We start from the raw sequence: 25634 nt of genomic DNA on the forward strand, positions 1-25634 counted from the left end.
AAATGAAAACAATACTTTGGTGGTCACAGGAATAAAGATATGAATGATGATTTTAAATATATAGCCTTGCTTTCTACCCACAGGACTTTCAAGGCAGATTTTATTGCAGAACCCAGCAGTGTTCATCTGTTCTCTAGTGAGAAAGTTTTGAACCACCAGTAGATGGCACTGTTAGAATGTACTCTTGAGTTGAAAATGATAATTGAATATAATATCTATTTTTAGCATTTTGTTTATTTATGTATTCATTCTGTTTGTATACCACCTGTATAACTTAGCTGTCTGGGCAATTTACAGAAACATGAAACATATAAATGCAATTAAAACTCTTATATAGTAAAAACACTAAAACTAATTCATCAAAATTGTTGACAGATCACTGCACACGGCATGCTTAACTTATGTGATAAGAAGATCCTTTTGATTTGAAGGGATTGAGCCGGTTAACACCTAATTTTAAAAAATACCCAGAGAGTTAATCTCAATGAAATTTAGCCTATTTACTGACTATTAACAAAACCCACTTGATATCTAGGCCAGTGTTTCCCAACCAGTGTGCCTCCAGATGTTTTGGGACTACAACTCCCATCATTCCTGACCACTGGTCTTGCTAGCTAGGGATGATGGGAGTTGTAGTCCCAAAACATCTGGAGGCACACTGGTTGGGAAACACTGATCTAGGCAACACTACAAAATGATTGCTGTGGTTGGGCCTGGCTAGTCAAGAAATGGCTGGCCCTCCCTCAATTTCTCCAAATCAGTTACTGTTTAACTGTCTTTCTATTCATTTCCCCACTGTCAGCACACTCATCTCCCAATGCTGCTTTGCAATAAAATTCAGTGTGAATCCATCATTACTTGAGCTATGTTAGCCAGTAGTTGCTGAGGTTGTAGCTTGCAATTATTTGCCATCAAGAATGTGTTATTTAAAAGCACAACAAAGCATAAAACTTGAATATCGTGTGTGTGCGTGCGCGCGTGCATGCTTTACAAATATTCCAGTATCTTACTGAGAATCTTTCCCCCCCCCAGAATTTGTAATGAAGGAGTTCCTATTTCAGAAGTATACAAATGCAGTCAGGAAGATGGAGTTAAAGTTTTCCCACCAAGGTCACCAGAAACTATGCCTGAATGGCAAAGAGTAGCTGAGTTTTATGTTGAAAAACCTCAACTAGCGCTGTTAGGAGAAAAAGTAAGATTTGATACATAATTCTGATAACATATTTTTTCTGAAGTCCCATCTTTTGAAAAATTAACAAATTATTGTCTTTCTAGATTGCTTCTGCCTTTTAAAAGAGGGTGTTTATATAGAGAAGAAAAATTCAAAGTATAGTAGGTAGTTTTTTGCCCTGCATTTCCCAGGTTCTTATACAGTACTCTCCTCAAGGTACAGAAGGAGGGAGGTTCAATAGACAACATTAGGACTTGCCTTACCAACCCTAGTGGCTTCCTTTCAAGACAAGCTCATCTCCTTTTCAAATGGTGTAATCCAACCACATTGAAGGCAGGACTCTTTCTCTTTCACAGAAACCCCTTTCCTCTCCTCTGACTTTCAATTTTTCTATTTCTTTCTTGTATCTCTGACAGTGAGGTAATTGTATGAAAATTCCTTATCTAACTGGGCCTTGAATGCAGAGAGTTTTATGATGTCTCATTCTCTTGCTGTAGCCATTGTCATCTTTGGAGTCTCCTGGCATTTTCTGTTTTGGGGATACTAGTTTAATAAATCTCTAAGTGTAACTGTGTGGGGCAGCTTTAGGACACAATTGTGGATGTAAGCACCCCCTGTTGCCAATATATAATCCTGCGCATAGGAAAGTATAGGATTTGCGTCTTTCCATTTAGATTTCCTGCTGATTGAGGTAGTCCATACTCTTATGTAATATGTTTAGAATAAGGATTTCTCTCATTTGCCCTGATCCAGAGAATGCTGGTTTTGCCGTGCAAATGAGATGTGTAGCTTTTGCCAGGTGATACAAGTGCCCTTCATATTTTGTATTTCCTTCACTTCTGTTTTACCTCAAAATGCCTGATTTGTCTAGAAATGTTTACTATTGTAGCACAGCAACATCTAATTATTCAGAAGAAAATATGTCTAGGATTAAAGTCATACTAATTTTTAAAATTCTTTTTGATGTGAAGGTTAAATTTCATCCAGGGTCTCTCAAAATGTTTTGGACACCAGCGCCACAGAAATTCGCTGCTCCTCTCTCCCTTATGAAGGAGACCTTGTTTCCAAAGTATGAGGTAAAAATTCTTAATATATTTGAAGACTCCACAGCATTTCATTTAACCACATTTGATTATCTACACAAAATATAAATTAAATAATAGCGTTTCTGTACCAATATCTATAACTGAAAGTGTGAATTATAGAAAAAGTTGTTTTATTTTGATTTAGAGTGGTGCATTTTAAATTAATGTAAACATGAACTTACAGTTGGTAATTACATACCATATGCCATATGCAATTGCGGCACATTCTCCAAAATATTTAAATATTTCATCAAATTAACAGAGAATGCTAATGTTTAAATACCTGCAGGATTGTACTGTGTTGTGAATGCCCAAAACCATTCTAGTTCTTTCTTAGTATTGCTGAAATTCGTATTTCCTTTGTTTGGATGTGATCCTTCTGGAGTCTTATAGTGCAAACCTCTCTATGTATGTATGTGTGTTTGTTTGTGTATGAGTAAGCTAAAATACCTGGGTGAAAATATATACACCAGCCATATTTCAAACTGTTCAGATTTTTTGTATGTTAAGCAGTACTGGCCCAAATAAATCATATTGTCCAACTTGTTGTGCATTCCTTGTTTTGTGGGATCAAATGGAGTGTATCAAACCCAATGAAGTTTTAACTTTTCCTAGAGATTTATGAAGTCAAACTGAAATTGGTATGATGGTTTATACCACCAGTTAAAAGTTATCATTAAACCTTTTTATTTTTCCAGAGCAATCTGATTAATGGCGTTATTTATGAAGACTTTTCATGTGATCTTCGAGATAAAGAAGTATTAGAGTTTGAGGAGGACTTTGACCACTTGCTTTCTGTGTGTATTGCAGTAATAGTTTCTTTATTTTTGATCTGATTATGGTTTTCTATATTTCATAAAGGGTTGTTTTTCCTATGTGAGCTGCCTTGGAAGGGCTTTGTGAGGAGGAACCTGTCATTGGCTCATGCCTTTGTATTTGCAGGAAGCTTCTCCAGCAGTCAGTCTGGCTGGAGAGCACACCTCTCTCAGTATACAGAGATAAAACTGAGATAAAGTGCTGAGAGGGAATAGTAGGGCATGGAGGAGAGAACACCCGAAGAGATGGCTGCAGGAAAAACAAAGTGTTTGGTTCTTCCAACAGGAAAATAGGCAGGCAATGAATAGGGGAACTCCTTCTGCCTCAATGTTTCAGATAACTAGCAGGCAAAGTACTGCGAGGTCAAGTACAAGGGTGGCAAAGAGGAGCTTGCTGAGGGGAGGAAAGAAACAGCAGGACTGCCCATGTTAATTGTGTACAAGGGCCAGCATAGGGGAGGAACATGAGCACAAGAAAGTAGGGGAAGCCCATGGGAGGGTCCTGTAATGAATCTGGCTCCTGAGTTCAGAGAAAAAAGGGCTCACTAGTTGTTCTCTGAAGCAAGAGTGGTCTGGCATTCAGAGGAATCACAGAGGGAACTGGTTAGAGGGGACACCACTCAATTTGGTTAATGTGTAACAACAGCATACAAATACTGAAGAAACTTAATGTATCAGAATGCATTTGTCAACTTTTCTTCATTGAATGCCAATGTTATGAAACGACCACACTCAGTCTGTATACTGTAATTCTTTAGGGCCAAGATGGTCATGGGCCCCTCGGTACTTAAATGACTCCTGGAGCCTTTGTACTTCCTTAGGAGAGCATTAAAGCAGTCTTAAAGAGGAATGTTATTGCCCTTGGACAGTCCAGTTAATTCCCTTGGCTGTTTCCCAAGTACCGTAATCTTAGGCACACTCAGATTCCCAGAGGTAATTAGATTCTTTCAGTTTCAGTCTGGATGTCCCATATCTCCTAACTTTCATTCTTCTGCGTCCTGTACCTGAGACAGAACCTGCCATTTGCTTATTTATTATTTTATTTTACAGATTTATAAACCACTTCCTGGCCTGAGGCCATCAAAGTGGTGTACAACAAGATAAAATGACATGAAATACAAAAAGTAAAAATAAAATACAAATTCTAAACACATTTTTTTTACTGAAGTGCAATTAGCATACTTCAGAGAAAATGGTCTTAAATGAAAAAAACGTCTTTGTTGTTGTTTAGTCGTTCAGTTGTGTCCGACTCTTCGTGACCCCATGGACCAGAGCACGCCAGGCACTCCTGTCTTCCACTGCCTCCTGCAGTTTGGTCAGACTCATGTTGGTGGCTTCGAGAACACTATCCAACCATCTCATCCTCTGTCATCCCCTTCTCCTTGTGGCCTCCATCAGGGTCTTTCCAGGGAGTCCTCAGTAGCATGTTGGACGCCTTCCGACCTGAGAGCTCATCTTCCAGCGTCATAACTTTTATATGCCTGTTGTCTTTGTCCATGAAGTTTTCTTGGCAGAGATACTGGAGTGGCTTGCCAGTACCTGCTCCAGGTGGATCACGTTTAGTCAAAACTCTCCACTATGACCTGTCCATCTTGGGTGGCACGTCATAGCTCATAGCTTCTCTGAGTTATTCAAGCCCCTTCACGACAAGGCAGTGATCTTAAACATCAAGGTGCCTAGGGGCTGTCTAATTCCATCTAGTATTTAACTTCAGAGCTCCTCCTTTCATCTCATCAGAAGAAACAAAGCCTAGTTAATTAAGATCCTTGACTCTTTGTCTTACAAACAGTAGTGGGTGCCATGGTGTCAGCATTTACCTAACCTGCCACTGCTGTTGCTGCGCTATAATGAAAGGAGAAGGGGCAAGGCAGTGATAAGGTTGGTATGCAAATGCACTGGCAGAAACACCAGATTGGTTCCACCAGTGTGCTAGCACTATGCTAACCACACCCATTGCCAAGTCCCTTCCTGTAAGCTGCTGCTTCAACAACTATTGTCCAGTGGCAAATATCCCCTTTTTAACAAGGTGTTTATGTGAAATATTATTTCCTTTTCTAAACCAGAAAGAAAGCCCACATGATACATCTCTTCCACCACAATTTTTAGACTTCATTGTACATAATTATGTCAGCTTTAAGATAAAAGGTAAAGGGACCCCTGACCATTAGGTCCAGTCATGACCGACTCTGGGGTTGCACACTCATCTCGCATTATTGGCCGAGGGAGCCGGCGTATAGCTTCCAGGTCATGTGGCCAGCATGACAAAGCCGCTTCTGGCAAACCAGAGCAGCACATGGAAACGCCGTTTACCTTCCCACTATAGCGGTTCCTATTTATCTACTTGCATTTTTGATGTGCTTTCGAACTGCTAGGTTGGCAGGAGCTGGGACCAAGCAACGGGAGCTCACCCCGTCACAGGGATTCGAACCGCCGATCTTCTGATCGGCAAGCCCTAGGCTCAGTGGTTTAGCCCACAGCGCCACCTGGGTCCCTATGTCAGCTTTACCAGTATGTAAATAAAACTCAATTGATTTTAAATTTCATACTCCTAATGTAAAACCAACGTACACGCTCACAATCTGAATCTAGCTTTCCAAGAAAAAATGTGTTATAAAAATAAATACTTTTGTTCTATTTAAAAAATACCACTTTTTGTATATATTTTTCTTTGTTTCATAGACTCTTAAAATCTCTAGAAGATGCACTTCCTCTCCAGCGCTTTTAGTTTCTGAATGGGAAACATTACAGGTATTGTAACTTTTTTCAGATTTATTATTTACTACTTATTATTTATTAGCCACATCATACCCAGCATTGCTTGCGAATTCAAAGAAACCAAAAAAATCAGTGCAGTTTTGAAATCAGTGGTTAAAACAGTGCTGTTTTGAAAGGTTCTGGCTGCCATCTTGATTCAGAATGGTGTCCAATTGCATCCAAACATTGAGGAAAACCTGTTCCTTAATTGCAGGAACCACCATGCAAAATTTGGTTGCAGTATCTTAAGAGATGTCCAAATGCATGGTGAACAAGCAATTTCCCAAAATATATAGTAGATTTTTCATAGCAACACTCTGGATAGTTTTATTCAGAGTGTGTCTTAAAGCTTTCATTATTTTTTGCAACAAACATTTCCATATTTAATATTAATTTCTTGTTTAAAGTTTAACTCAAAATTATAATTATTTATTTTAGTCTTTAATTCTCTGGTAGACTAAGCAGGGCATTTAAGATTCTTTGTAATTGCTTTCCCAGTAGTAGGTGGGTAGGGCTGGCTTGAACTTTATTAAGGAAAACTGAAGAGCAGGAATCTCTCTGAACAAAATCTAAAACATATAATTCCAATTAACTGTATATACTAAAATGAACCTGACTAAACTGGAAAATTCTCTGCTAGGGCAGAGCTCCTTAAAGTGTGAGATTAGCTCTGCTTCCAATTCTTGATGCAGAGTCTGTGTTGGGCTCTCCAGGTCTCTCCATAGAGCTTGAGTAAAACATCCTAGCAGGGATTTGGGTTTCACAAAGTGTGAAGGGGGGGGGAGTGGGGCTTAAGACAACAGTCACTCCTATTCTGTTCTGGAACCAATTAAGCGATCAAGAATGCTGAGATCAAGCAGTGCTGAGGCTTCCACCTCTGCCTGTGCCATAAGGCAACTTACACAATACTGTCAAACCGATAGTTACGTAAAGAGGTTTTTGTGTTCCGTGTATGTACAAATGAATCAGTTTTTTAAAACGTAATGTCCAAATAGAAGCTTTTTGTGTTCCACGTATGTCTTAGCGAATGCAAATGTCAAACGTAACAACTTTAAGCAGAAGTACTTGCAAAAGATGAACTATTCTTTGTAATGTTCCACATCTGCCTTTGCAAAGTATGGTTGTTGTATGCAGCTGCTGTGTCCAGGTAGCAGAAGAAGGATACGAAAGATCTTAACATGTGCCTTTGCAAAATATGATGACACCATTTGACACTTGCATTCGCTAAGACATACGTGGAACACAAAAAGCTTCTATTTGGACATTACGTTTAAAAAAACTGATTCATTTGTACATACACGGAACACAAAAACCTCTATTTGGACATTATGTATATAAGAATGACCTATTTGTATTTCCTGTTCTAAATGTTGGTCTTTGATTGCTTCTACTCAATAATGTGAAAAGAGTTATGTTTATATGATGTATAAAGAATTTATATAGTTAAACACAGCCAGTTACGTTGTGGGTATATTTGTGCCTTAAGGCAGATAGATTCTTTTTATTCATTCTTTACATGTTGAGACTGTAGAGTTCTCCCTTATTGGCAATAATTAACTTTGCAGTGGTCAATAAATTAGGAACTGAAGAACAATGCTCTTGTAAAAATGTAAAATTCAAGCAGCCTAATTTTTGTACTAGTATTAGATAAAAGTCAGTTATTCTTGTAATGTCTCATTTTACAAGATACCAAAACTTTGTATTGCAGGAGAACATCAAAGAATGTGTAAGTAGTCTGCTTTGAAGGAGTTGCATCTGCAAGAAATATGTATGTTGGTTTTATAAAATCTTGTTTGACTTATGTGACTCTAAGTTCCAACCAAATACCGGTAATTTTATTTCCAGTTTTTGCATATAGATTTTGTTGCTTCTGTAAAAATTAATTGTGTTCTGATTCAGTGGTAGTTATCCTATGTAATAATGTGCAAGTGTCTCTGCGTCCAGTCCCTGTTTCCCTGTGTCCACGCTACTGCACATGTGCCCCACGGACACAGGGACTGGACGAAGAGACTGGACGCACACACGCGCACAATCTCCCCACCCCCCCACCTACCGTTTCCCTGCAGCTGTCAACCGCCGCTCCCGGCCGGACTGAGCGGGGGCGGCGGGGGCGGCGGGGGCGGGGAGAGTGTGTGTGTGTGTGTGCGTCCAGCAAGGACAGGTCCCGGGGTTCGGAGAAGCGCTGCGCAAGCGCTTCTCCAAACCCCGGGATGTCTCCTTCCTGGCTGGGGGAGAGGAAGGAAGTGGGAGACAGGAAGGACAGATACCAGATTGAGGAGCCGGTCTGCAGAGTCAGCAGTGCTCCGTGCAGCGCTGCTGGGTGCTGACCCGGCAGGCCGCTTCCTTGACCCGGCGGCCTGCTGGGTCGGTGCTGATCAGCGCTGCGCGGAGCGCCGGATCGAGGAGCCGGTCTGCACTCAGCGCCCAGCAGCACTGCACGAAGCATCGCCTCCTCAATCCAGCACGGCGTTGCTGGGCGCTGACTCTGCAGACCGGCTCCTCAATCCGGTGCTCCGCGCAGCGCTCACATATGTTCTAGCGCCCGTTTATTTAACGGGCTGAACGACACTAGTTGCTTATGTTTCCCTTCAATGAGATCTAACATTAACATTTTTGTAATTAAAAGTAATTGGGAGATTAAATATAATAATCCTTTTGCTTGTGTAACTGTTGTCAACAGTTTTTCAAATTCAGGCATTTTTACACCACCCTTCAGTTGTATTCCCAGGATTGTTTACAAGAAAGGATAAACCATTAAAACATAAATACATCTCTTTTACATTCATTTTATTATGCCTTACAACACATTCCTAACAATGTGTACTCAGAAACGAGTCCTACTGAATTCAATGGGCTTACTTCTAGGTGCTGTAGGTTGAGTTAGTATTGTAGCCTTATTTTTTCAAAACAGTTTGTGAGAAGAAATACTAAAGCACTTTCTGATTTTCAGAATTCAAACTTTTTATATCAGTTATTTACACAGAGTAGCTGTGATGACTTACTCTCAAGTAGACATACCTAGGATTGTGCTGCAAGAATTTTTTTAGACTGTAGCCCTAAACACACAGTGCAATCCTATACATGTCTGCTTAGACACACGTTCCATTGAATTCAATGGGGCTTTCTTCCAGTTAAATGGGAATAGGATTAGTAAGAATAAGCCCCATTGAACACAGTGGGAATTTACTTCAAAATAAACATGTATACAGCAGAACTGAAAATCTTTAAACTCATTCTTTGCTCCTGTGGATGAGCTGCTTGCTATAGAAACATGCTCATTATGAATGAAAGTGGACTGTATAGATTCTATAGAATCAAGGCTGCAATTCTAAACATACGTAGGCCTATTGAAAATAATGGTACTTGCTTGAAAGTAAATACATATAAAATTGCTCAGTATTTATTTTTTAAGCAGGAATGATTGATGAGGAAAGGTGCTGTTGTGCACATGGCCTCGCAGCAATGGAATCTATGGTTGCTGGGAGGGAGAGGGGCCTGGAGGCAGCAAGGCTGGCCCAGTCTGGTTGCATTGGCTGGATTGCTGGATTGTGTCACAACTGGCATAGTTTAGGCCATTATTGCCTGATGTCAGGCACCTCCAAACTTTGGCCCTCCAGATGTTTTGGACTACAATTCCCATCATCCCTGACCACAGGTCCTGTTAGCTAGGGATCATGGGAGTTGTAGGCCAAAACATCTGGAGGGCCGCAGTTTGGGGATGCCTGCCTGATGTCTTTTTGCTCAGTCAGGGGAACTGGACATTGGTTACTCTGAACAGGCCTAAAAAGAAAACATACAGAGAAAAGGGATGCATGTTACTAGGTTTCTCTTTGGTTTCCTTTCTTTTAGACCTCCTAGGTTTTTTCCATTGACACTCGCTTGAATTAAGATGGAACTAAGGAATAGTGAGAGGGGTTGGGGTAGATATGTTGATATGTCACATAATCTTATCTTGCCTAGGCAAGAGGGGGAATTAACATGCTCATGCCTGGCTTATTCCTGCTCACTCTCTCAAGAGGATCTGTTCACGTGATTGTAACCTTTAGCAGGGCTCCACTAATGCAATGGGACTTCTGTTTCTTCTCCTTCAGCCCCCCTTCAGCCCCCCCAGCTGCTCTGAAGGGTCCCTCAATGCTCCAGGGCTGATTTTGAGGGCACACAAGGGGTTGGAGGAGACAGGAGAAATTCTGCACACATGGTCAGTTGTGGAAGCAAAGGTTCCGGGTTGGATACAGCCCATACTAAGTACCCAGCAACCCAATTTTATACAGCTGACTACTTTTGGAACGTTATCCAAAAAACTAAAAACAAACAAACAAACAAACAAACAAACCGAGATTTGTTTTTCTTACAGGAAGATCTGGTTAAAAGACCTCATAGTGCACCAGAATTATCATTCAGAGACAAATCTACTTTGAAGATTTCTGCAAATTTCAGAACCACTATGGAAGAGATAACTGTTATGAAAAAACAACGTTTTTCAGTAGATACTGAAGCTACAAAGCCTGGCATTTTATCAACAAAGCTACAAAGCTCTCCTAGCCTTGAGAAAAGAGAATCTGCCGCACACAAAAGTGTTCTTGTTGGCTCAGATAAAGGTTCTGATATAGCTTTGGCAAGTACATTCAAGCAAACAAAAGGTCTTTTCCCCTCTAGAGGACGATCTGCATCTATTGCACCCACTCCACTTTCTGAGCCTATAGAGGAAGATATATTTAGTGTGGCTGCAGAAGCTAAAAAAGCTGGGATGAAGTACATCATTTTCCCAAGGAAAGCATCATACAAAAGGAGATCATTGAAAACAGCAGGGAAACACATTTCTGTTAATATATTAGAAAGTGTTTGTGAGAAATTAAGAGAACCTCCACAGATTCTTAAAAGGTTTGCCTTATTATTAATATTTGCAACTTTTAATTTTATATATTGAGCACCTTGGGGTTTGGAAACAGTAATTTCTCCAACAGCACCAGATACCATTTTTATGTGTGTGCCAGTTCTTTATGGGTAATACAGTAATACTAGCTTTCCTAAATTGGTGTTATCCTGATGCTTTGGATTACAACTCCTTTCAACCCAGCAAGCAAAGCCAGTGGTAACAGATCATGGGAATTGTAGCTTGTAGTCCAAAACATTTGGAGGGCACCAGATTGGTACCAGATATGTTCACAAGAACATCAACTGTAGGCAGAAGATTCCCAAAGGATTCAATATAGCTTTGTTTCCTCCCTTCCCTCAGCAAATGCTCAGGCAGTGGACAACCCTTTTGCCTAAATGCAAGTTTCATGTTGTGTTCTTGCATTTCGTCACATAGTCATAGAGCAGACAAATTGGCTGAGGATATGAAATGGCTCACAGACTTCCAGTGCTCTGTTACAGCCTGGTGCACTGCCAGTGGTAGTGTGAAGGACTGATGTGGAAAAATACTTTCTAATAATTATGGGATTCTCTGTGTATGGGTGCTGCACTTTTGGTAGAACTGAATCCGCCCCCCCCTTTACAGTAAATTAATTACAGTTAATTTTACAGTAAATTAAACTAAACATGAGAGGAAGGTACTATTTGGATTTTTTGTCTCAGGTGCCAAATTATTGTTGCACCATGTTTATCAGAAAATGTTATTTAGGCTATACACATTGTTTTATTTATCGGTTTGACACAGTTGCACAGCTCTCGTGTGCAACACGAGTGTATAATAAAGAGGTTAGAGAGCTCTTTGATTACTAAGTTTTCTACATAAATTTTCTACATAACAATAAATACAGGTACTAATGACAGTGTAAACCATTTTTATGCACCCCTGATAGGAACCGTCTGTTATGTGTTGAAACTTGAATATTATGCAGCAATCAAATACGTTATTAAACTTTATAATGAATATTTATTGGTCATATGTCACATTGTCACATATGTCATATTGGTCATATGCCAGCAACAAATGTACAGGCAAAATGTAATTATAGTTTTGGCATTTTTCTTAGGTCTGCATCTCTTGGAAGGCTTACAATTCATAATAAATTCTGTATCAAAGTATCTCGAGCAGTTCGAAGTTATCGAAGTCCCAGCCTCCCTTGCTGGCTAGATTTTGAAAAATTTGCAGCAAGCCAAGGGAGAACCCCAGAAGACACCGATGATTTTCTTTGGGCCAGAAAAATCTGGAATAAATGGTTTGATGAGCAATACCCTCCCATTAGCCAATCTTTTACTGATAGATCAAAGGCAGGCAAAAAGGACATAGAGGAGGAAACCAAGGACACAGAATTAGTAAACACAGTAAATCTTCTTCTCTTCGAGGGAAAACCAGATGAACTTGAGCAGTGTCAATCTGAAATTGATAGAATAACCCAAGAAATAGATGAAGGAAATTTTTCTGGGTTTAACTATTGTAGACGTGGAGCGATATACAGGAAAATAGGCAAAATGAAGGCAGCCATGGATGACTTGGAAAAAGTAAGTTTTAAAGAAATATTACCTATTTTTTCTTGCTACTGAAGATGTTTTGTTAACTTATTAATAACTATGACCCTCTGGCAATGACAGATGAACTTAAAAAATGGAAGGGCATCTTTTTCAAATAATCCCCTCACTGGATTCCTCATTTTATGCACTTTCCTATTTAGAAAAAAAAAACTTTGCAGGACTATATCTGGAAACCTAGCATTTTGGAGATAATTAGGTCACCAGTGATCTGTTTTCCTTATACCCCACATATCTGCACACACGATTTTTTAAAAAAAATATTTTAATGAAAGTCTTAATTCCACATTACAGCTATTGACAGTTGTACGATTGACTCAAACTCATTGTTCATTTTAAATAAACAACAACAGCAAAAGGAGGTCTCAGGCCAGGATTCCCAGCAGTCATGCTCTGGCAACTTCTCTGCTACCATTGTTCTGTTCCTATCTACCAGATCAGTCAGTTTATCTAAGGCCTATTCTGTGTCCACTAGGTCCTATAAATCCTAACCTCAGAGCAACTGGTCTGCAGTGTGAGCACATTACCTGTGTGCCCATTTCCTTCCCCTGACTGCCCTCTCCACAGATTCTCTGATACTGTCCTGCAACTTGACCTGTCTTCTTTTGATAATGTACCAGCCCCTGGTCCCCTCTGGTCCTTGTTTCCTGGTTGGAACTCAGCTCTTGCCCTTTTTAGATAATATATCTGCTTTTGACCCAGAAGCTAGCTCCACCTGGTCCTGGAACCAGATTGCATAGAACCTAACCAAAACTCAGATCTGACTGTGTTGTTTTTTCTTTGATCCCCAGTGACGTGCCCAGAGGTGTAACTAAGATGTGCCTTATGATACCCTGGAATTTTTAGCTAACTAATAACCAATTTATCTCATTACTTTCACAGGCAATAAGTTTAGAACCAATGCTGGTTAATGCCTATTGGCATAGACATTTAATTTTCGTTTACCAGAACAAAATGCTTCCAGCGCTAGAAGACCTGAATTTTATAATTAAGTGCAACAAAAACAATGCAGGCAAGTAACTTTGAAACCCCATGATGTACAATTTCGTTCTGAGAAGCTCCTGATTATGTGTCCCCCATATCAAATCAGTATGTACAGAAGTTTTATTATGCAACACTTCTGCCAAATATCCATAGGTTTAGAGTCTAGACAAAGGTTGGAAAATTACTTCCAATACATTTGCAGATTTGAATCACAAAAATTTGGCTTGGAAATTTTTATTACAGTTGCAATTAATTTTAGTTAAAAAAATGATCAATGATATCAATGATATTTGGCATCTGAAGGAGACTAAAGTATTTTGATTATGCAGATGCATATCTGTCGAGAGCTGAAATATACAAAAATCAGGGAGATAATTCATTAGCAATTATCAACTACAGTCTTGCCCTGAGATGCAGACCTGCAGATGATGAAATATTCTACAAAAGAGCTGAGGCCTATGAAGAGAATGGTGATATAATACTGGCGATAGAAGATTATGCTAAAGTAAGTATTGCTATATATACTTTTACAATATATTTGGGCCAGAATCCAAAAAGCTGCACAATTACTTCTGTGCACACAAAGGATTCGTGAAGTTGTGGTTCTTAAAATGGTGGTCACACAACATTATTGAAGCCAAAGTTGTGATATGACATGAGGGCCTGCTATTCAAAGGAAAAACAATAAAAGCTCCTGCTGGGCAAGGGCAAAAGTTGAGTTCGCCTAGTTATTTGTTTAGTTACATTTGTATACCACCCACCAATCAATATTGGGCAATTTCTAACTAATTCATCCCATCAGTGCAAGGATTTGCAATTGCACAATGGGACTTCCTCATATTCTTCCTGTCATGTTGCCCTAAATCTGTCATAGGTGATCCCCCAACTCTCTGGCACAGATTAGGGGAGGACACAAGTGAGCAGAGAGAAGTTCTGTTGTACAAGTGTAAATCCTTGTACTTATGGGATGTACTTGTGCAGAGTGAGCAATGCAATTTATAAGACTAAGGCTTGTGTCTGATGTTCTGCTTCGAGTAAACTCATTGATATGAATGGGCATGGCTAATTGAGGTGCATTAATTTCAGTTGAACTACTCTGAGTAGAACTTTATTGGACACAATCCAATAATAAAAAAGAGATAAATCACAATTGACAAAATATGGATTGAAAAGGCTGTGAAAAATGAAAAGTACCAACTCTTTTGGGAAGGCATTCCATAACCAGGGTGCCAGCACCAAAAACGCCATCCCTTCAGTAGTCACTTAATTGTAACTTATCTGGCAGTAAATCTAGTCGCAAGGAGCACAACCCTTTGGAAGCAAACAATTCTGGCAGGATGGGCTGCTTTATTCATTCTCTTCATGGGACTATTTGACTTACAGTAATCATGCTCAGAGTAGATTCACTAAAATCAATGGACTTAAATTAGTCATGACTTAAATCAATTATGGTAATGGGTGTGACATTATAGACACAGCTTCCATTCTGAGTATGATTTAGTGCGATTTAATCACTTGCTGTTTATCCACAACATTGCTCTCAGCTTCTTATCTCTCTCTGAGAAAGAAAAAAAGGGGTAACCTTTCCTCCTCAAAATAAAAAAATTCCTTCAGAAGCACCTTAAAGACCAACAAAGTTTTTATTTTGGTATGAGCTTTCGTGTGCATGCACACTTCTTCAGATACACTGGAAACAGAAGTGCCAGACCCTTATATACCGGTATATACAGAGGGTGGTGGGGGTGGGTGGGAATGGGTGATGGGCTGATGGGAGTGGTAAACCTGTGGATGGCTGTTAACGGCTGCTGATGACTTACAAGTTGGACATACTGTAGTGGTGGAATATTTTTTGACTGGATCAGTGGCAGGGAAGGAAAGGATTAAGCAACCTAGCTTTGGCAGGGCAAAGTCAGTACACTGGACTCCATTCAACTAAATAGGTGCACTAGCAGGAGCCAGCTCAAAGGGACTTTCCTCATCTCCCCTGCCCACCCAAATCAGCTCTGCGGGGTCAGGAGAACACCTAGAAGAGCACACAGAAAGACGAGAGGGGAGATAATTTCATCTGGCAAGAAGAAATGCTTGTGTTGATAGAATGATTGCCTTAGTGTGATATTATGAATACAAAAGCAAGTGCAACAATTGCATGTATTTTATTTCAATCTAGTGCATTCTCCACAATCCCAAAAGAACTGATGCACTTATGAAGCATGGAATACATTACTTTAATAAATCTATATGGAGTATAGCTATTAATGATTTTACAAATGTGATTAAAGAGGACCCAAGCATTGCGGAGGCAAGGTAACCGCAATATATGAATTTAAGCAATTCCTGTATAGTTGACTTCTAAATCACACATAACGGTGTCTGAGAAAATGAGTATACCCTGCGTTCAGTGTCTGTCTGTGACCTCTTGTACATAAAAATGAGTGAAAGTATCTGTGCCCTACTTTCTTGGTATAAATATACAAGAGTGATGAATGCCATTGTGTTACTTGTGTCTACCTGTATATTTTATATAAGTAGATCTGTTGGAGAAAGAGAGAGACTGAGACTGGATCTGATGAGACAATGAGTGCCAATGTCTTATGAAACCTGTCTGTGGTGGCGGGTCGGGTCAATTGTGTTGTGCAGAGCTATCTCTGCTATTGGTATATATGCCTCTTGAACCTTCGTTTAACTCTTCTTTGCATCAGAATGTTTGTAAAGTTCAGGATGGTAGTCTATGGAATATGTTAATTTCTATAGCATTGTTAACACAATACACCTTTTGTTTTGACATCCTGATCAATATGCTTTGTCAAATTTGATGTTTATGTTTTTTAAGCTGCCCGTTATCTTTCCTCGCCTCTTGCATTTCAGTTCTAAGCACAGTTCCTTTAAGGCAATTCCCACTGTTATGAATGGAACTTACTTCCATGTAAGCGTACTTAGGATCACAGCCTTGACTTGTTTAAATCAAATTAAACACATTGGGACAACAAGTTATGCATTCAGACAGAGTTTATATAAATGCAGAATATTGTAAATATACTCTGATGAGGAAAATATTGGTTTGATTTCTAGAACCTATCGAGGAAGAATATATGTTAAACTAGAGCAGTATAAAAATGCAGCTGAAGATTTTGCTGTTGCAATTCACCTGAATCCTAATGATTGGATTGCATACTACCATAGAGGTTGTCTTTTGCGAACGATGGATCCAAAACAAGCCCTGCAGGACTTGAGTGTTTCTGGTATAGTATACACTGCTTTTATGATAGATGCAGAACTTTTTTTAAAAAAAAGTTCAAAGTGTGAATTTATACATTTTTCTTTTTAAGTATATCAAATATCTATTTTTCCTGCCTTTCTCCCTAATGGGACTCAAGGTGTGGCTTACAGCTAAAAATAAAAACTGCTAAAAACAGAAAAAAATAAAATTAAAAAAAACTGTTATGTTGTGAACTGCCGTGGCATCTTTGGATAAAGGGTGGTATACAAATTTAATAAATAATAATATTTAGTCCAGGAAGCAGGCTGTAGCCAATGACTGGCTTTCGCATTTGTTTGGGCAAAATTTTCAATGTTTCCATTGTCCTGCTCCCCTCCTTTATGATCAGAACCCCTTTCTCCTATCCCTCCGTTATTAGAGTATTTTCCCTCCTTGAACAAAGTTCACTTCTATTCACAATGAACACCTCAATTTCTTTGGGAAGGGGTTGCAAGAGTTGTTTTGTGATCTAATACCGGTACAACCATACAACTTTTTCACAAGCTCCCATAGATATTTCAAGGTCATTAAATCTCTTGAAGCAATCATAGAGGTGCAATCATGCACATTCGGTGATATTTTAAAACAAGCCCTACAGTTCTACAAGGAGGGTGTGATTTGTGCCAGAGAAGTGAAGAGCAAACCAGAATGGAAAGGAATTAAATAAAGGATGACGATCCTAGTGCACACTGAGATAATATATAATTATTTCAAAGGCTATATTTCATGAAGGGCTTATAGAAACAACTATATATACCTGGTTTCCCCATCCCTCCCCAGTTCTTCTCAATCACAAGTTTGAGAATCTTGGCGCTTTTCTTCACCGTGGGATCTTATATTCAGAACTGAAACAGTGGTTACTAGCAATCTGTGATTTTGAATGTGCACTCTCCTTGGACAGGTATGCTCTATTTATTTATATATTTGCTTGTTGTATTATAATTATTATTATTTATTATGGCCTTCAAGCCTGCTGATCAAATAAAATCAATTGACAAAACACATTAAAACCAGCTGATGTTTTTCAGGTCAAGGGCCTCACTGACCCAAAGCTAACCCTCTGGGGGCCATTTAAATTTTTTAGAGCCTGTGTATTTCTGCATTTGTAGTAAACCATGTTTTAGCTTGGCATGACATACGAACCAGTGCCCTGCTGTATATGGAGGTGCAGAAATGCCAGTCCCTGACCTACAGAGAGGGCCATCATAAGCAAAATAGACTCTATACAGGTCCTAACTTTTATATTGTTTGGGTATAGGGTAATGCATACCACCACATGCTTCCCAAATTAGAATAATAGAATCATAGAGTTGGAAGAGACCACAAGGGCCATCCAGTCCAACCCCCTGCAAAGCAGGAAACACCATCAAAGCATTCTTGACATATGCCTGTCAAGCCTCTGCTTAAAGACCTCCAAAGGAGGAGACTCCACCACACTCCTTGGTAGCAAATTCCATTGCCTAACAGCTCTTACTGTCAGGAAGTTCTTCCTAATGTTTAGGTGGAATCTTTGAATCCATTGCTCCGTGTCCGCTTCTCTGGAGCAGCAGAAAACAACCTTTCACCCTCCTCTATATGACATCCTTTTATATATTTGAACATGGCTATCATATCACCCCTTAACCGTCTCTTCTCCAGGCTAAACATACCCAGCTCCCTAAGCCGTTCCTCATAAGGCATCGTTTCCAGGCCTTTGACCATTTTGGTTGCCCTCTTCTGGACACGTTCCAGCTTGTCAGTATCCTTCTTGAACTGCGGTGCCCAGAACTGGACACAGTACTCCAGGTGAGGTCTGACAGAGCAGAACACAGTGGTACTATTACTTCCCTTGATCTAGATGCTATACTCCTATTGATGCAGCCTAGAATTGCATTGGCTTTTTTAGCTGCTGCATCACACTGTTGACTCATGTCAAGTTTGTGGTCTACCAAGACTCCTAGATCCTTTTCACATGTACTGCTCTCAAGCCAGGTGTCTCCCATCCTGTATTTGCGCCTTTCATATTTTTTTGCCCAAGTGTAGTACTTTACATTTCTCCTTGTTAAAATTCATTTTGTTTGCTTTGGCCCAATTGTCTAATCTGTTAAGGTCATTTGGAAGTGTGATCCTGTCCTCTGGGGTATTCGCCACCCCTCCGAATTTGGTGTCATCTGCAAACAAGCTCAGGATGCCCTCAAGCCCATCATCCAAGTCATTGATAAATATGTTGAATAAGACTGGGCTCAAGACAGAACCCTGTGGCACCCCACTAGTCACTACTCTCCAGGCTGAGGAGGAGCCATTGATGAACACCCTTTGGGTTCGGTCAGTCAGCCAGTTACAAATCCACTGAATGGTAGCATTGTCTAGCCCACATTTTACCAGCTTCTTTACAAGAATATCATGGGAACCTTGTCAAAGGCCTTGCTGAAATTGTTGTTGTTTAGTCGTTTAGTCGTGTCCGACTCTTCGTGACCCCATGGACCATAGCACGCCAGGCACTCCTGTCTTCCACTGCCTCCCGCAGTTTGGTCAAACTCATGTTCGTAGCTTCGAGAACTCTGTCCAACCATCTCGTCCTCTGTCGTCCCCTTCTCCTAGTGCCCTCCATCTTTCCCAACATCAAGGTCTTTTCCAAAGATTCTTCTCTTCTCATGAGGTGGCCAAAGTATTGGAGCCTCAGCTTCACGATGTGTCCTTCCAGGGAGCACTCAGGGCTGATTTCCTTAAGAATGGATAGGTTTGATCTTCTTGCAGTCCATGGGACTCTCAAGAGTCTCCTCCAGCACCATAATTCAAAAGCATCAATTCTTCGGCGATCAGCCTTCTTTATGGTCCAGCTCTCACTTCCATACATCACTACTGGGAAAACCACAGCTTTAACTATACGGACCTTTGTAGGCAAGGTGATGTCTCTGCTTTTTAAGATGCTGTCTAGGTTTGTCATTGCTTTTCTCCCAAGAAGCAGGCATCTTTTAATTTCGTGACTGCTGTCACCATCTGCAGTGATCAAGGAGCCCAAGAAAGTAAAACTTCTCACTGCCTCTATTTCTTCCCCTTCTATTTGCCAGGAGGTGATGGGACCAGTGGCCATGATCTTGGTTTTTTTGATGTTGAGCTTCAGACCATATTTTGCGCTCTCCTCTTTCACCCTCGTTAAAAGGTTCTTTAATTCCTCCTCACTTTCTGCCATCAAGGTTGTGTCATCTGCATATCTGAGGTTGTTGGTATTTCTTCCGGCAATCTTAATTCCTGCTTGGGATTCATCTAGTCCAGCCTTTCGCATGATGAATTCTGCATATAAGTTAAATAAGCAAGGAGACAATATACAACCTTGTCGTACTCCTTTCCCAATTTTGAACCAATCAGTTGTTCCATATCCAGTTCTAACTGTAGCTTCTTGTCCCACATAGAGATTTCTCAGGAGACAGGTGAGGTGATCAGGCACTCCCATTTCTTTAAGAACTTGCCATAGTTTGCTGTGGTCGACACAGTCAAAGGTTTTTGCATAGTCAATGAAGCAGAAGTAGACGTTTTTCTGGAACTCTCTAGCTTTCTCCATAATCCAGCGCATGTTTGCTATTTGGTCTCTGGTTCCTCTGCCCCTTCGAAATCCAGCTTGCACTTCTGGGAGTTCTCGGTCCACATACTGCCTAAGCCTGCCTTGTAGAATTTTAAGCATAACCTTGCTAGCGTGTGAAATGAGCGCAATTGTGCGGTAGTTGGAGCATTCTTTGGCACTGCCCTTCTTTCGAATTGGGATGTAGACTGATCTTCTCCAATCCTCTGGCCATTGCTGAGTTTTCCAAACTTGCTGGCATATTGGGTGTAGCACCTTAACAGCATCATCTTTTAAAATTTTAAATAGTTCAGCTGGAATATCATCACTTCCACTGGCCTTGTTATTAGCAATGCTTTCTAAGGCCCATTTGACTTCACTCTCCAAGATGTCTGGCTCAAGCTCAGCAACCACACTACCTGAGGTGTACGAGACCTCCATATCTTTCTGGTATAATTCCTCTGTGTATTCTTGCCACCTCTTCTTGATGTCTTCTGCTTCTGTTAGGTCCTTACCACTTTTGTCCTTGATTATGGTAATCTTTGTACGAAATGTTCCTTTCATATCTCCAATTTTCTTGAACAGAGCTCTGGTTTTCCCCATTCTATTGTTTTCCTCTATTTCTTTGCATTGCTCATTTAAGAAGACCCTCTTGTCTCTCCTTGCTGTTTTTTGGAAATCTGCATTCAGTTTCCTGTAACTTTCCCTATCTCCCTTGCATTTTGCTTGCCTCCTCTCCTCCGCTATTTGTAAGGCCTCGTTGGACAGCCATTTTGCTTTCTTGCATTTCCTTTTCCTTGGGATGGTTTTCGTTGCTGCCTCCTGTATAATGTTACGAGCCTCCATCCATAGTTCTTCAGGCATTCTGTCCACCAAATCTAAATCCTTAAACCTGTTCCTCACTTCCACTGTGTATTCATAAGGGATTTGATTTAGATTGTATCTTACTGGCCCAGTGGTTTTTCCTACTTTCTTCAGTTTAAGCTGGAATTTTGCTATAAGAAGCTGATGATCTGAGTTACAGTCAGCTCCAGGTGAAATTAGTCAGATCCAATTAATGTTTTAAAAAACAACAGCTCCACTATCACTACCTTAAGGGATAATGGAACCATTTTGCTGAAGGGGGAAGGTATTAACCATCAATCTAGCCAGGCCAGGTAGTCTCCTATTGCTTGGCTGTAGTACCCACACAGGTGGCGCTGTAGGGATGCAGGTGGCGCTGTGGATTAAACCACAGAGCCTAGGGCTTGCCGATCAGAAGGTCAGCGGTTCAAATCCCTGCAACAGGGTGAGCTCCCGTTGCTCCACCCCAGCTCCTGCCAACCTAGCAGTTCGAAAGCACGTCAAAGTGCAAGTAGATAAATAGGTACCACTACAGCGGGAAGGTAAACGGTGTTTCCGTGTGCTGCTCTGGTTCGCCAGAAGCAGCTTTGTCATGCTGGCCACATGACCTGGAAGCTGTACGCCTGCTCCCTTGGCCAATAATGCGAGATGAGCGCACAACCCCAGAGTCGGTCACGACTGGACCTAATGGTCAGGGGTCCCTTTACCTTTACCTAGTACCCAAGAAGCTACACTTCTGATATCTTGTATTCCTTGCTCCCCACCTTTCCCCAAGGAAACATAACTAGTAGAGCTTGGGAATGAATCTAATATAGATTCTGATGCTAATGTGGCATCTGTATCAGAATGGCACATTATTTTCATTAATTGTTTCATTAATTGTTCAGCTAACAAGTCAGTGTAGGTCACTGATAAATCCCACTTTGTGGACGACCAGAAAGCAGAAGTTCTGTTGTGCTGAGATACATTACTACCGTATCTTAGTGCCCAGGTTGCCTACAAAGCAGGGTGGGTGTGTAATGCCATGCCATGCTGTGGAAAAGAAATGTGTATTCTTCTCCTTGACACTGCAGTGCTTCTGCCTTCACTATAAGAAGCAGCATGGAGATAGCAGCAGGGAACTCAAAACATTACTCTTGCTTTTGATATGTAGCGTGTACAGGTCTAGGATGGAAACATGTTTTTCTTACTGGAAAGCAGATATGCTTTAATTCAACAAATAATATGAAATTCAATGTAGCATAATGCACAAACATGTTGAAAAATGTAATGCTCATAGCATTCTGTCTCTATTTTCAGGAGCCTTACCGTAGCTTACATAAATATTGGACTGATTTTGATGTTAAATATGGACCATTATTTTGAATCTATTCGACAGTTCACTCATGCCATTCAGCTGGATCCATTAGATATTAGACCATACATGTGCAGAGCCCAGGCACATCAAAGGGTATCTATCTATTCTTTACCTATGCTGTAGAATTTGTGTGATAGGTGCTCAATAGCTAACTAGCTGCTTTAAGACTTACCTATAAAACAATACTGGGACAATGTGCAAGAAATGCAAAGACTCAGTGCAAACAACAGAAGTCCTGGTGTTTTCTTAGTCAGAACCATCTCTCTGAAGGCTTAATTTAGTTCTAAAAACTAATGAAGAGCATTTAGGGTCTACGGTGTTGAAAGTTCTGGCTTTGTTTTTTCCTTGATACATAAGATAAGATGATCTTTATTGTCATTGTCCCCTTGCGGGAACAATGAAATTACTCGAAATGAAAATACATCCACTACTACTACTACTAATAATAATTTATTATTTAAACCCTGCCCATCTGGCTGGGTTTCCCCAGCCTCTCTGGGCGGCTTCCAACAGAAAAATAAAATACAACAATCTATTAAACATTAAAAGCCTCCCTAAACAGGGCTGTTAAAACTTCCCTCTTGCTTAATTTTTTTAAAATTTCCCCATATATATTTGGGGAAGCTACCAACATGAGTTTGACCAAACTGAGGGAGGCAGTGGAAGACAGGAGTGCCTGGGGGGGGGGACCAAAGGTGAGAACCCCTTCTCCTGGGGACATAAAGTTTGGAGTCTAACTCCTAGTATCACAGGAGAAGCTTTTTTAAAAAATATAACTGTCCTCTTCAGAAAACCTAAATCAATGTATAGGTCCAGAATTTCTGAATGAATTCTGTATGTAAGTAAGTGTTGGCCAGTTATAAAATTATTTCCTTTGGCTAGCAGGGATGGTATGATGGATGATGGCCCTACCTTCCTACCTTCTGGTCAAGGCAGAAATGAAAGCTGTGGAAGTTTCTTAACAATCAGTTGAAGTTTATTTAATATTAAAAGATATGGATTAAAAATGTTTTTAAAAGGAGGAGGTGGTCTTTGTATAGGAGACCACATTGAATGAGATGGTGGTATCCTGAGACAAAGAATAATGGATGTTTGTCTGTTTTAAAATAACAGGTTCATGATCTAAAGAGTGCAGTTAAAGATATGAACAGAGCCATTCATCTCCAGCCCAACTCACCCCACTTATGCTTAACAAGGTAAGATTGTGATCAGCTCCTTTTCTCATTTTGTTTCTTTCTCTCCTACTTTTATTGTCCACCTGTATTATCACTGTGTATCATGTAAGCCTTTGGCGTGATGTTAAATGTGCTAGTACATTTAATATTTCTTTTTTTAAGTTAAATAAACAGCTTTGAAGGAGTATTCTTAATCATTCCCTCCACCACCACACTCTGGGGAAAATTACCTCCCAAACCTGCTGTTTGCTTCCTTGAGTGAACTTGTCTGACTCACCACCAAGAATGTGGTTGGGATCCCATGTATGTATGTATGTATGTATGTATGTATGAATGAATGTGTATTTATACAGTACATGTATAAATGCATTTATACATTAATGCCATGTCTAGTTTGACTCTTGGTGTCTGTTCAGGGACACTGAAGGTTACTAGGGGTGGCTTGGTATACTTAGGTGAATATCTACCTTTGTCGAAAAATCACGGAAATCACACTGATGTGGGTTGAGGGTTGCACATATATACTGTGCTGCCTTCATGTTGCTAAGCAGGGGCGTACCCAGGATCAAAAGTAGGGGTGGGGCAAGGGGTGTGGCCAAGGCATGGGAGGGGAGGGGCCACAAAGTGGGGCCACAAAGTTGGGAAGAGCGGCCAACTCAATTAAGAGCCGCTGCTGTCGGCAAAACTTTTTTCTTAGTTTTCACCGGTACGAGAGGAGAGCGCGGGACTCCCTGCCTGCGCCACGGAGGTCCCAACCAAGCGCAGGGTCCCCGCGGCGCTTTCCCGCCAAGAGCCCCCCCCAACTAAGCGCAGCCGATCACCTCATTTCGGCATGCGCGCGAGGCGAGGCCACCCCACCTGAATAAAAGAAGTAACATTTTGAGGACACCACATTGGCTATCCTTGGCCTAGGACCTAGTCCTTTTAAATTCCTTGCTTTGACTGTGAAGTCATCATGGAAGCTGGAGCACTGCATTTTGTCAGCCCAAGAGAAGCTTCTGCAATGGCTTCAGCTTGAAGGAGATGGAGGACTGAACTCAACTTCCCTCCATTAACCCTGAAGCCCATGTTTCATTGACTCATATTTGAGGGCAGCATACAACTCAGTTGCATCTGCCATTTCTTCATAGGTTCTCACTATGCTTTTAGATGTGTGTTCTACCAAAGTAGTTTGTATCCTTTTAAATTTAGTTTTTAGGTCTTTTAGTGCTGGATAAATATTATTCTTTCATCAAGAATGCTACTGTAAGTGGCCTTAATAATTGACATTCTTCAGTGCATAACTGAATAAATAAATAATTGGAATTTCTTAGGGCTTTATTTGACTAAATGAAATTTGCCTAAATTATAAACAAATTAGCTTGATTGTCTGATGGAATATTTTACTTCTAGTATCAGCTCAAGAGCTATTTTTCCAGGCTATGTTATGTTACATATGTTTATGGAACTGTCAGCAGCAGTATATATATATATATATATATATATATATATATATATATATATATATATGGTCTACTGATTTGTACTTTTATCTGCTTCTTTTGGATATTTTAATATTTATTTTATTTATGTAACTTGCCCTAAGGGTCGATAAAGATACAGAGTGGGATATAAATATTGTGAATTAGCACAATTTATTCCTAGTAGATATATTTTAGGTATTTTATTAGGGATGATGCAAAGGTTGCTGAATGGTGTTCTTTTTTCATATGTGGTGGTCTTGTAGTAAGGTTAAGGCTTACTGGGAAATGATATATAATGAAATGAAAAGGATGTTTAAAATAACGTTTGTAAAAAAACAACAACCCAGAAGTCTTTCTTCTGGGATTCATAGGGCTAGAACTACCTAAATTGTATAGAAATTTATTTTTGTACGCGACTAGAGCGGTAAGAATATTACTTGCCCAAAAATGGAAAGAAGACCCAGCAAAGGAAGAATGGATACAAAAACTTATGGAATATGCAGAAATGGCAGAACTTATCAGAAGAATAAGAAATCAAGATAAAAAACTTTTTATAAGAGAATGGAAATGGTTTATTGAATATTTACAAATAAATTGTAAACAGATAAAAACACTGGCAGGGTTATTGTAATAACCTGAAGCTATATAAGAGTATATATATAAAGAAGATAAATAAATGAGCAGGTTAAGTTAATTTGGATATGCAGAAGATAGTAAAA

The 25634-nt window shown here is 40.1% G+C and overlaps 1 protein-coding gene across 3 annotated transcripts in view; it reads left to right on the forward strand.

Moving 5' to 3' along the window:
* TTC6 (tetratricopeptide repeat domain 6) overlaps window positions 1-25634 on the forward strand; it is a 71724-nt gene that overhangs the window by 25221 nt on the left and 20869 nt on the right. For all 3 annotated transcript variants that reach the window (XM_088671989.1, XM_088671993.1, XM_035109006.3), the window contains 14 exons: window positions 1033-1192; window positions 2143-2247; window positions 2955-3053; window positions 5751-5819; window positions 7534-7551; window positions 10180-10706; window positions 11804-12272; window positions 13182-13311; window positions 13613-13788; window positions 15451-15587; window positions 16353-16522; window positions 17320-17440; window positions 22220-22370; window positions 23391-23473. In XM_088671989.1, coding sequence (XP_088528115.1) covers window positions 1033-1192; window positions 2143-2247; window positions 2955-3053; window positions 5751-5819; window positions 7534-7551; window positions 10180-10706; window positions 11804-12272; window positions 13182-13311; window positions 13613-13788; window positions 15451-15587; window positions 16353-16522; window positions 17320-17440; window positions 22220-22370; window positions 23391-23473 — 2415 coding nt within the window. The remainder of the gene's footprint in view (window positions 1-1032; window positions 1193-2142; window positions 2248-2954; window positions 3054-5750; window positions 5820-7533; window positions 7552-10179; window positions 10707-11803; window positions 12273-13181; window positions 13312-13612; window positions 13789-15450; window positions 15588-16352; window positions 16523-17319; window positions 17441-22219; window positions 22371-23390; window positions 23474-25634) is intronic.

Source organism: Zootoca vivipara, chromosome 1 (assembly GCF_965207765.1).
Source record: "Zootoca vivipara chromosome 1, rZooViv2.hap1.1, whole genome shotgun sequence".
Classification (NCBI taxonomy): domain Eukaryota; kingdom Metazoa; phylum Chordata; class Lepidosauria; order Squamata; family Lacertidae; genus Zootoca; species Zootoca vivipara.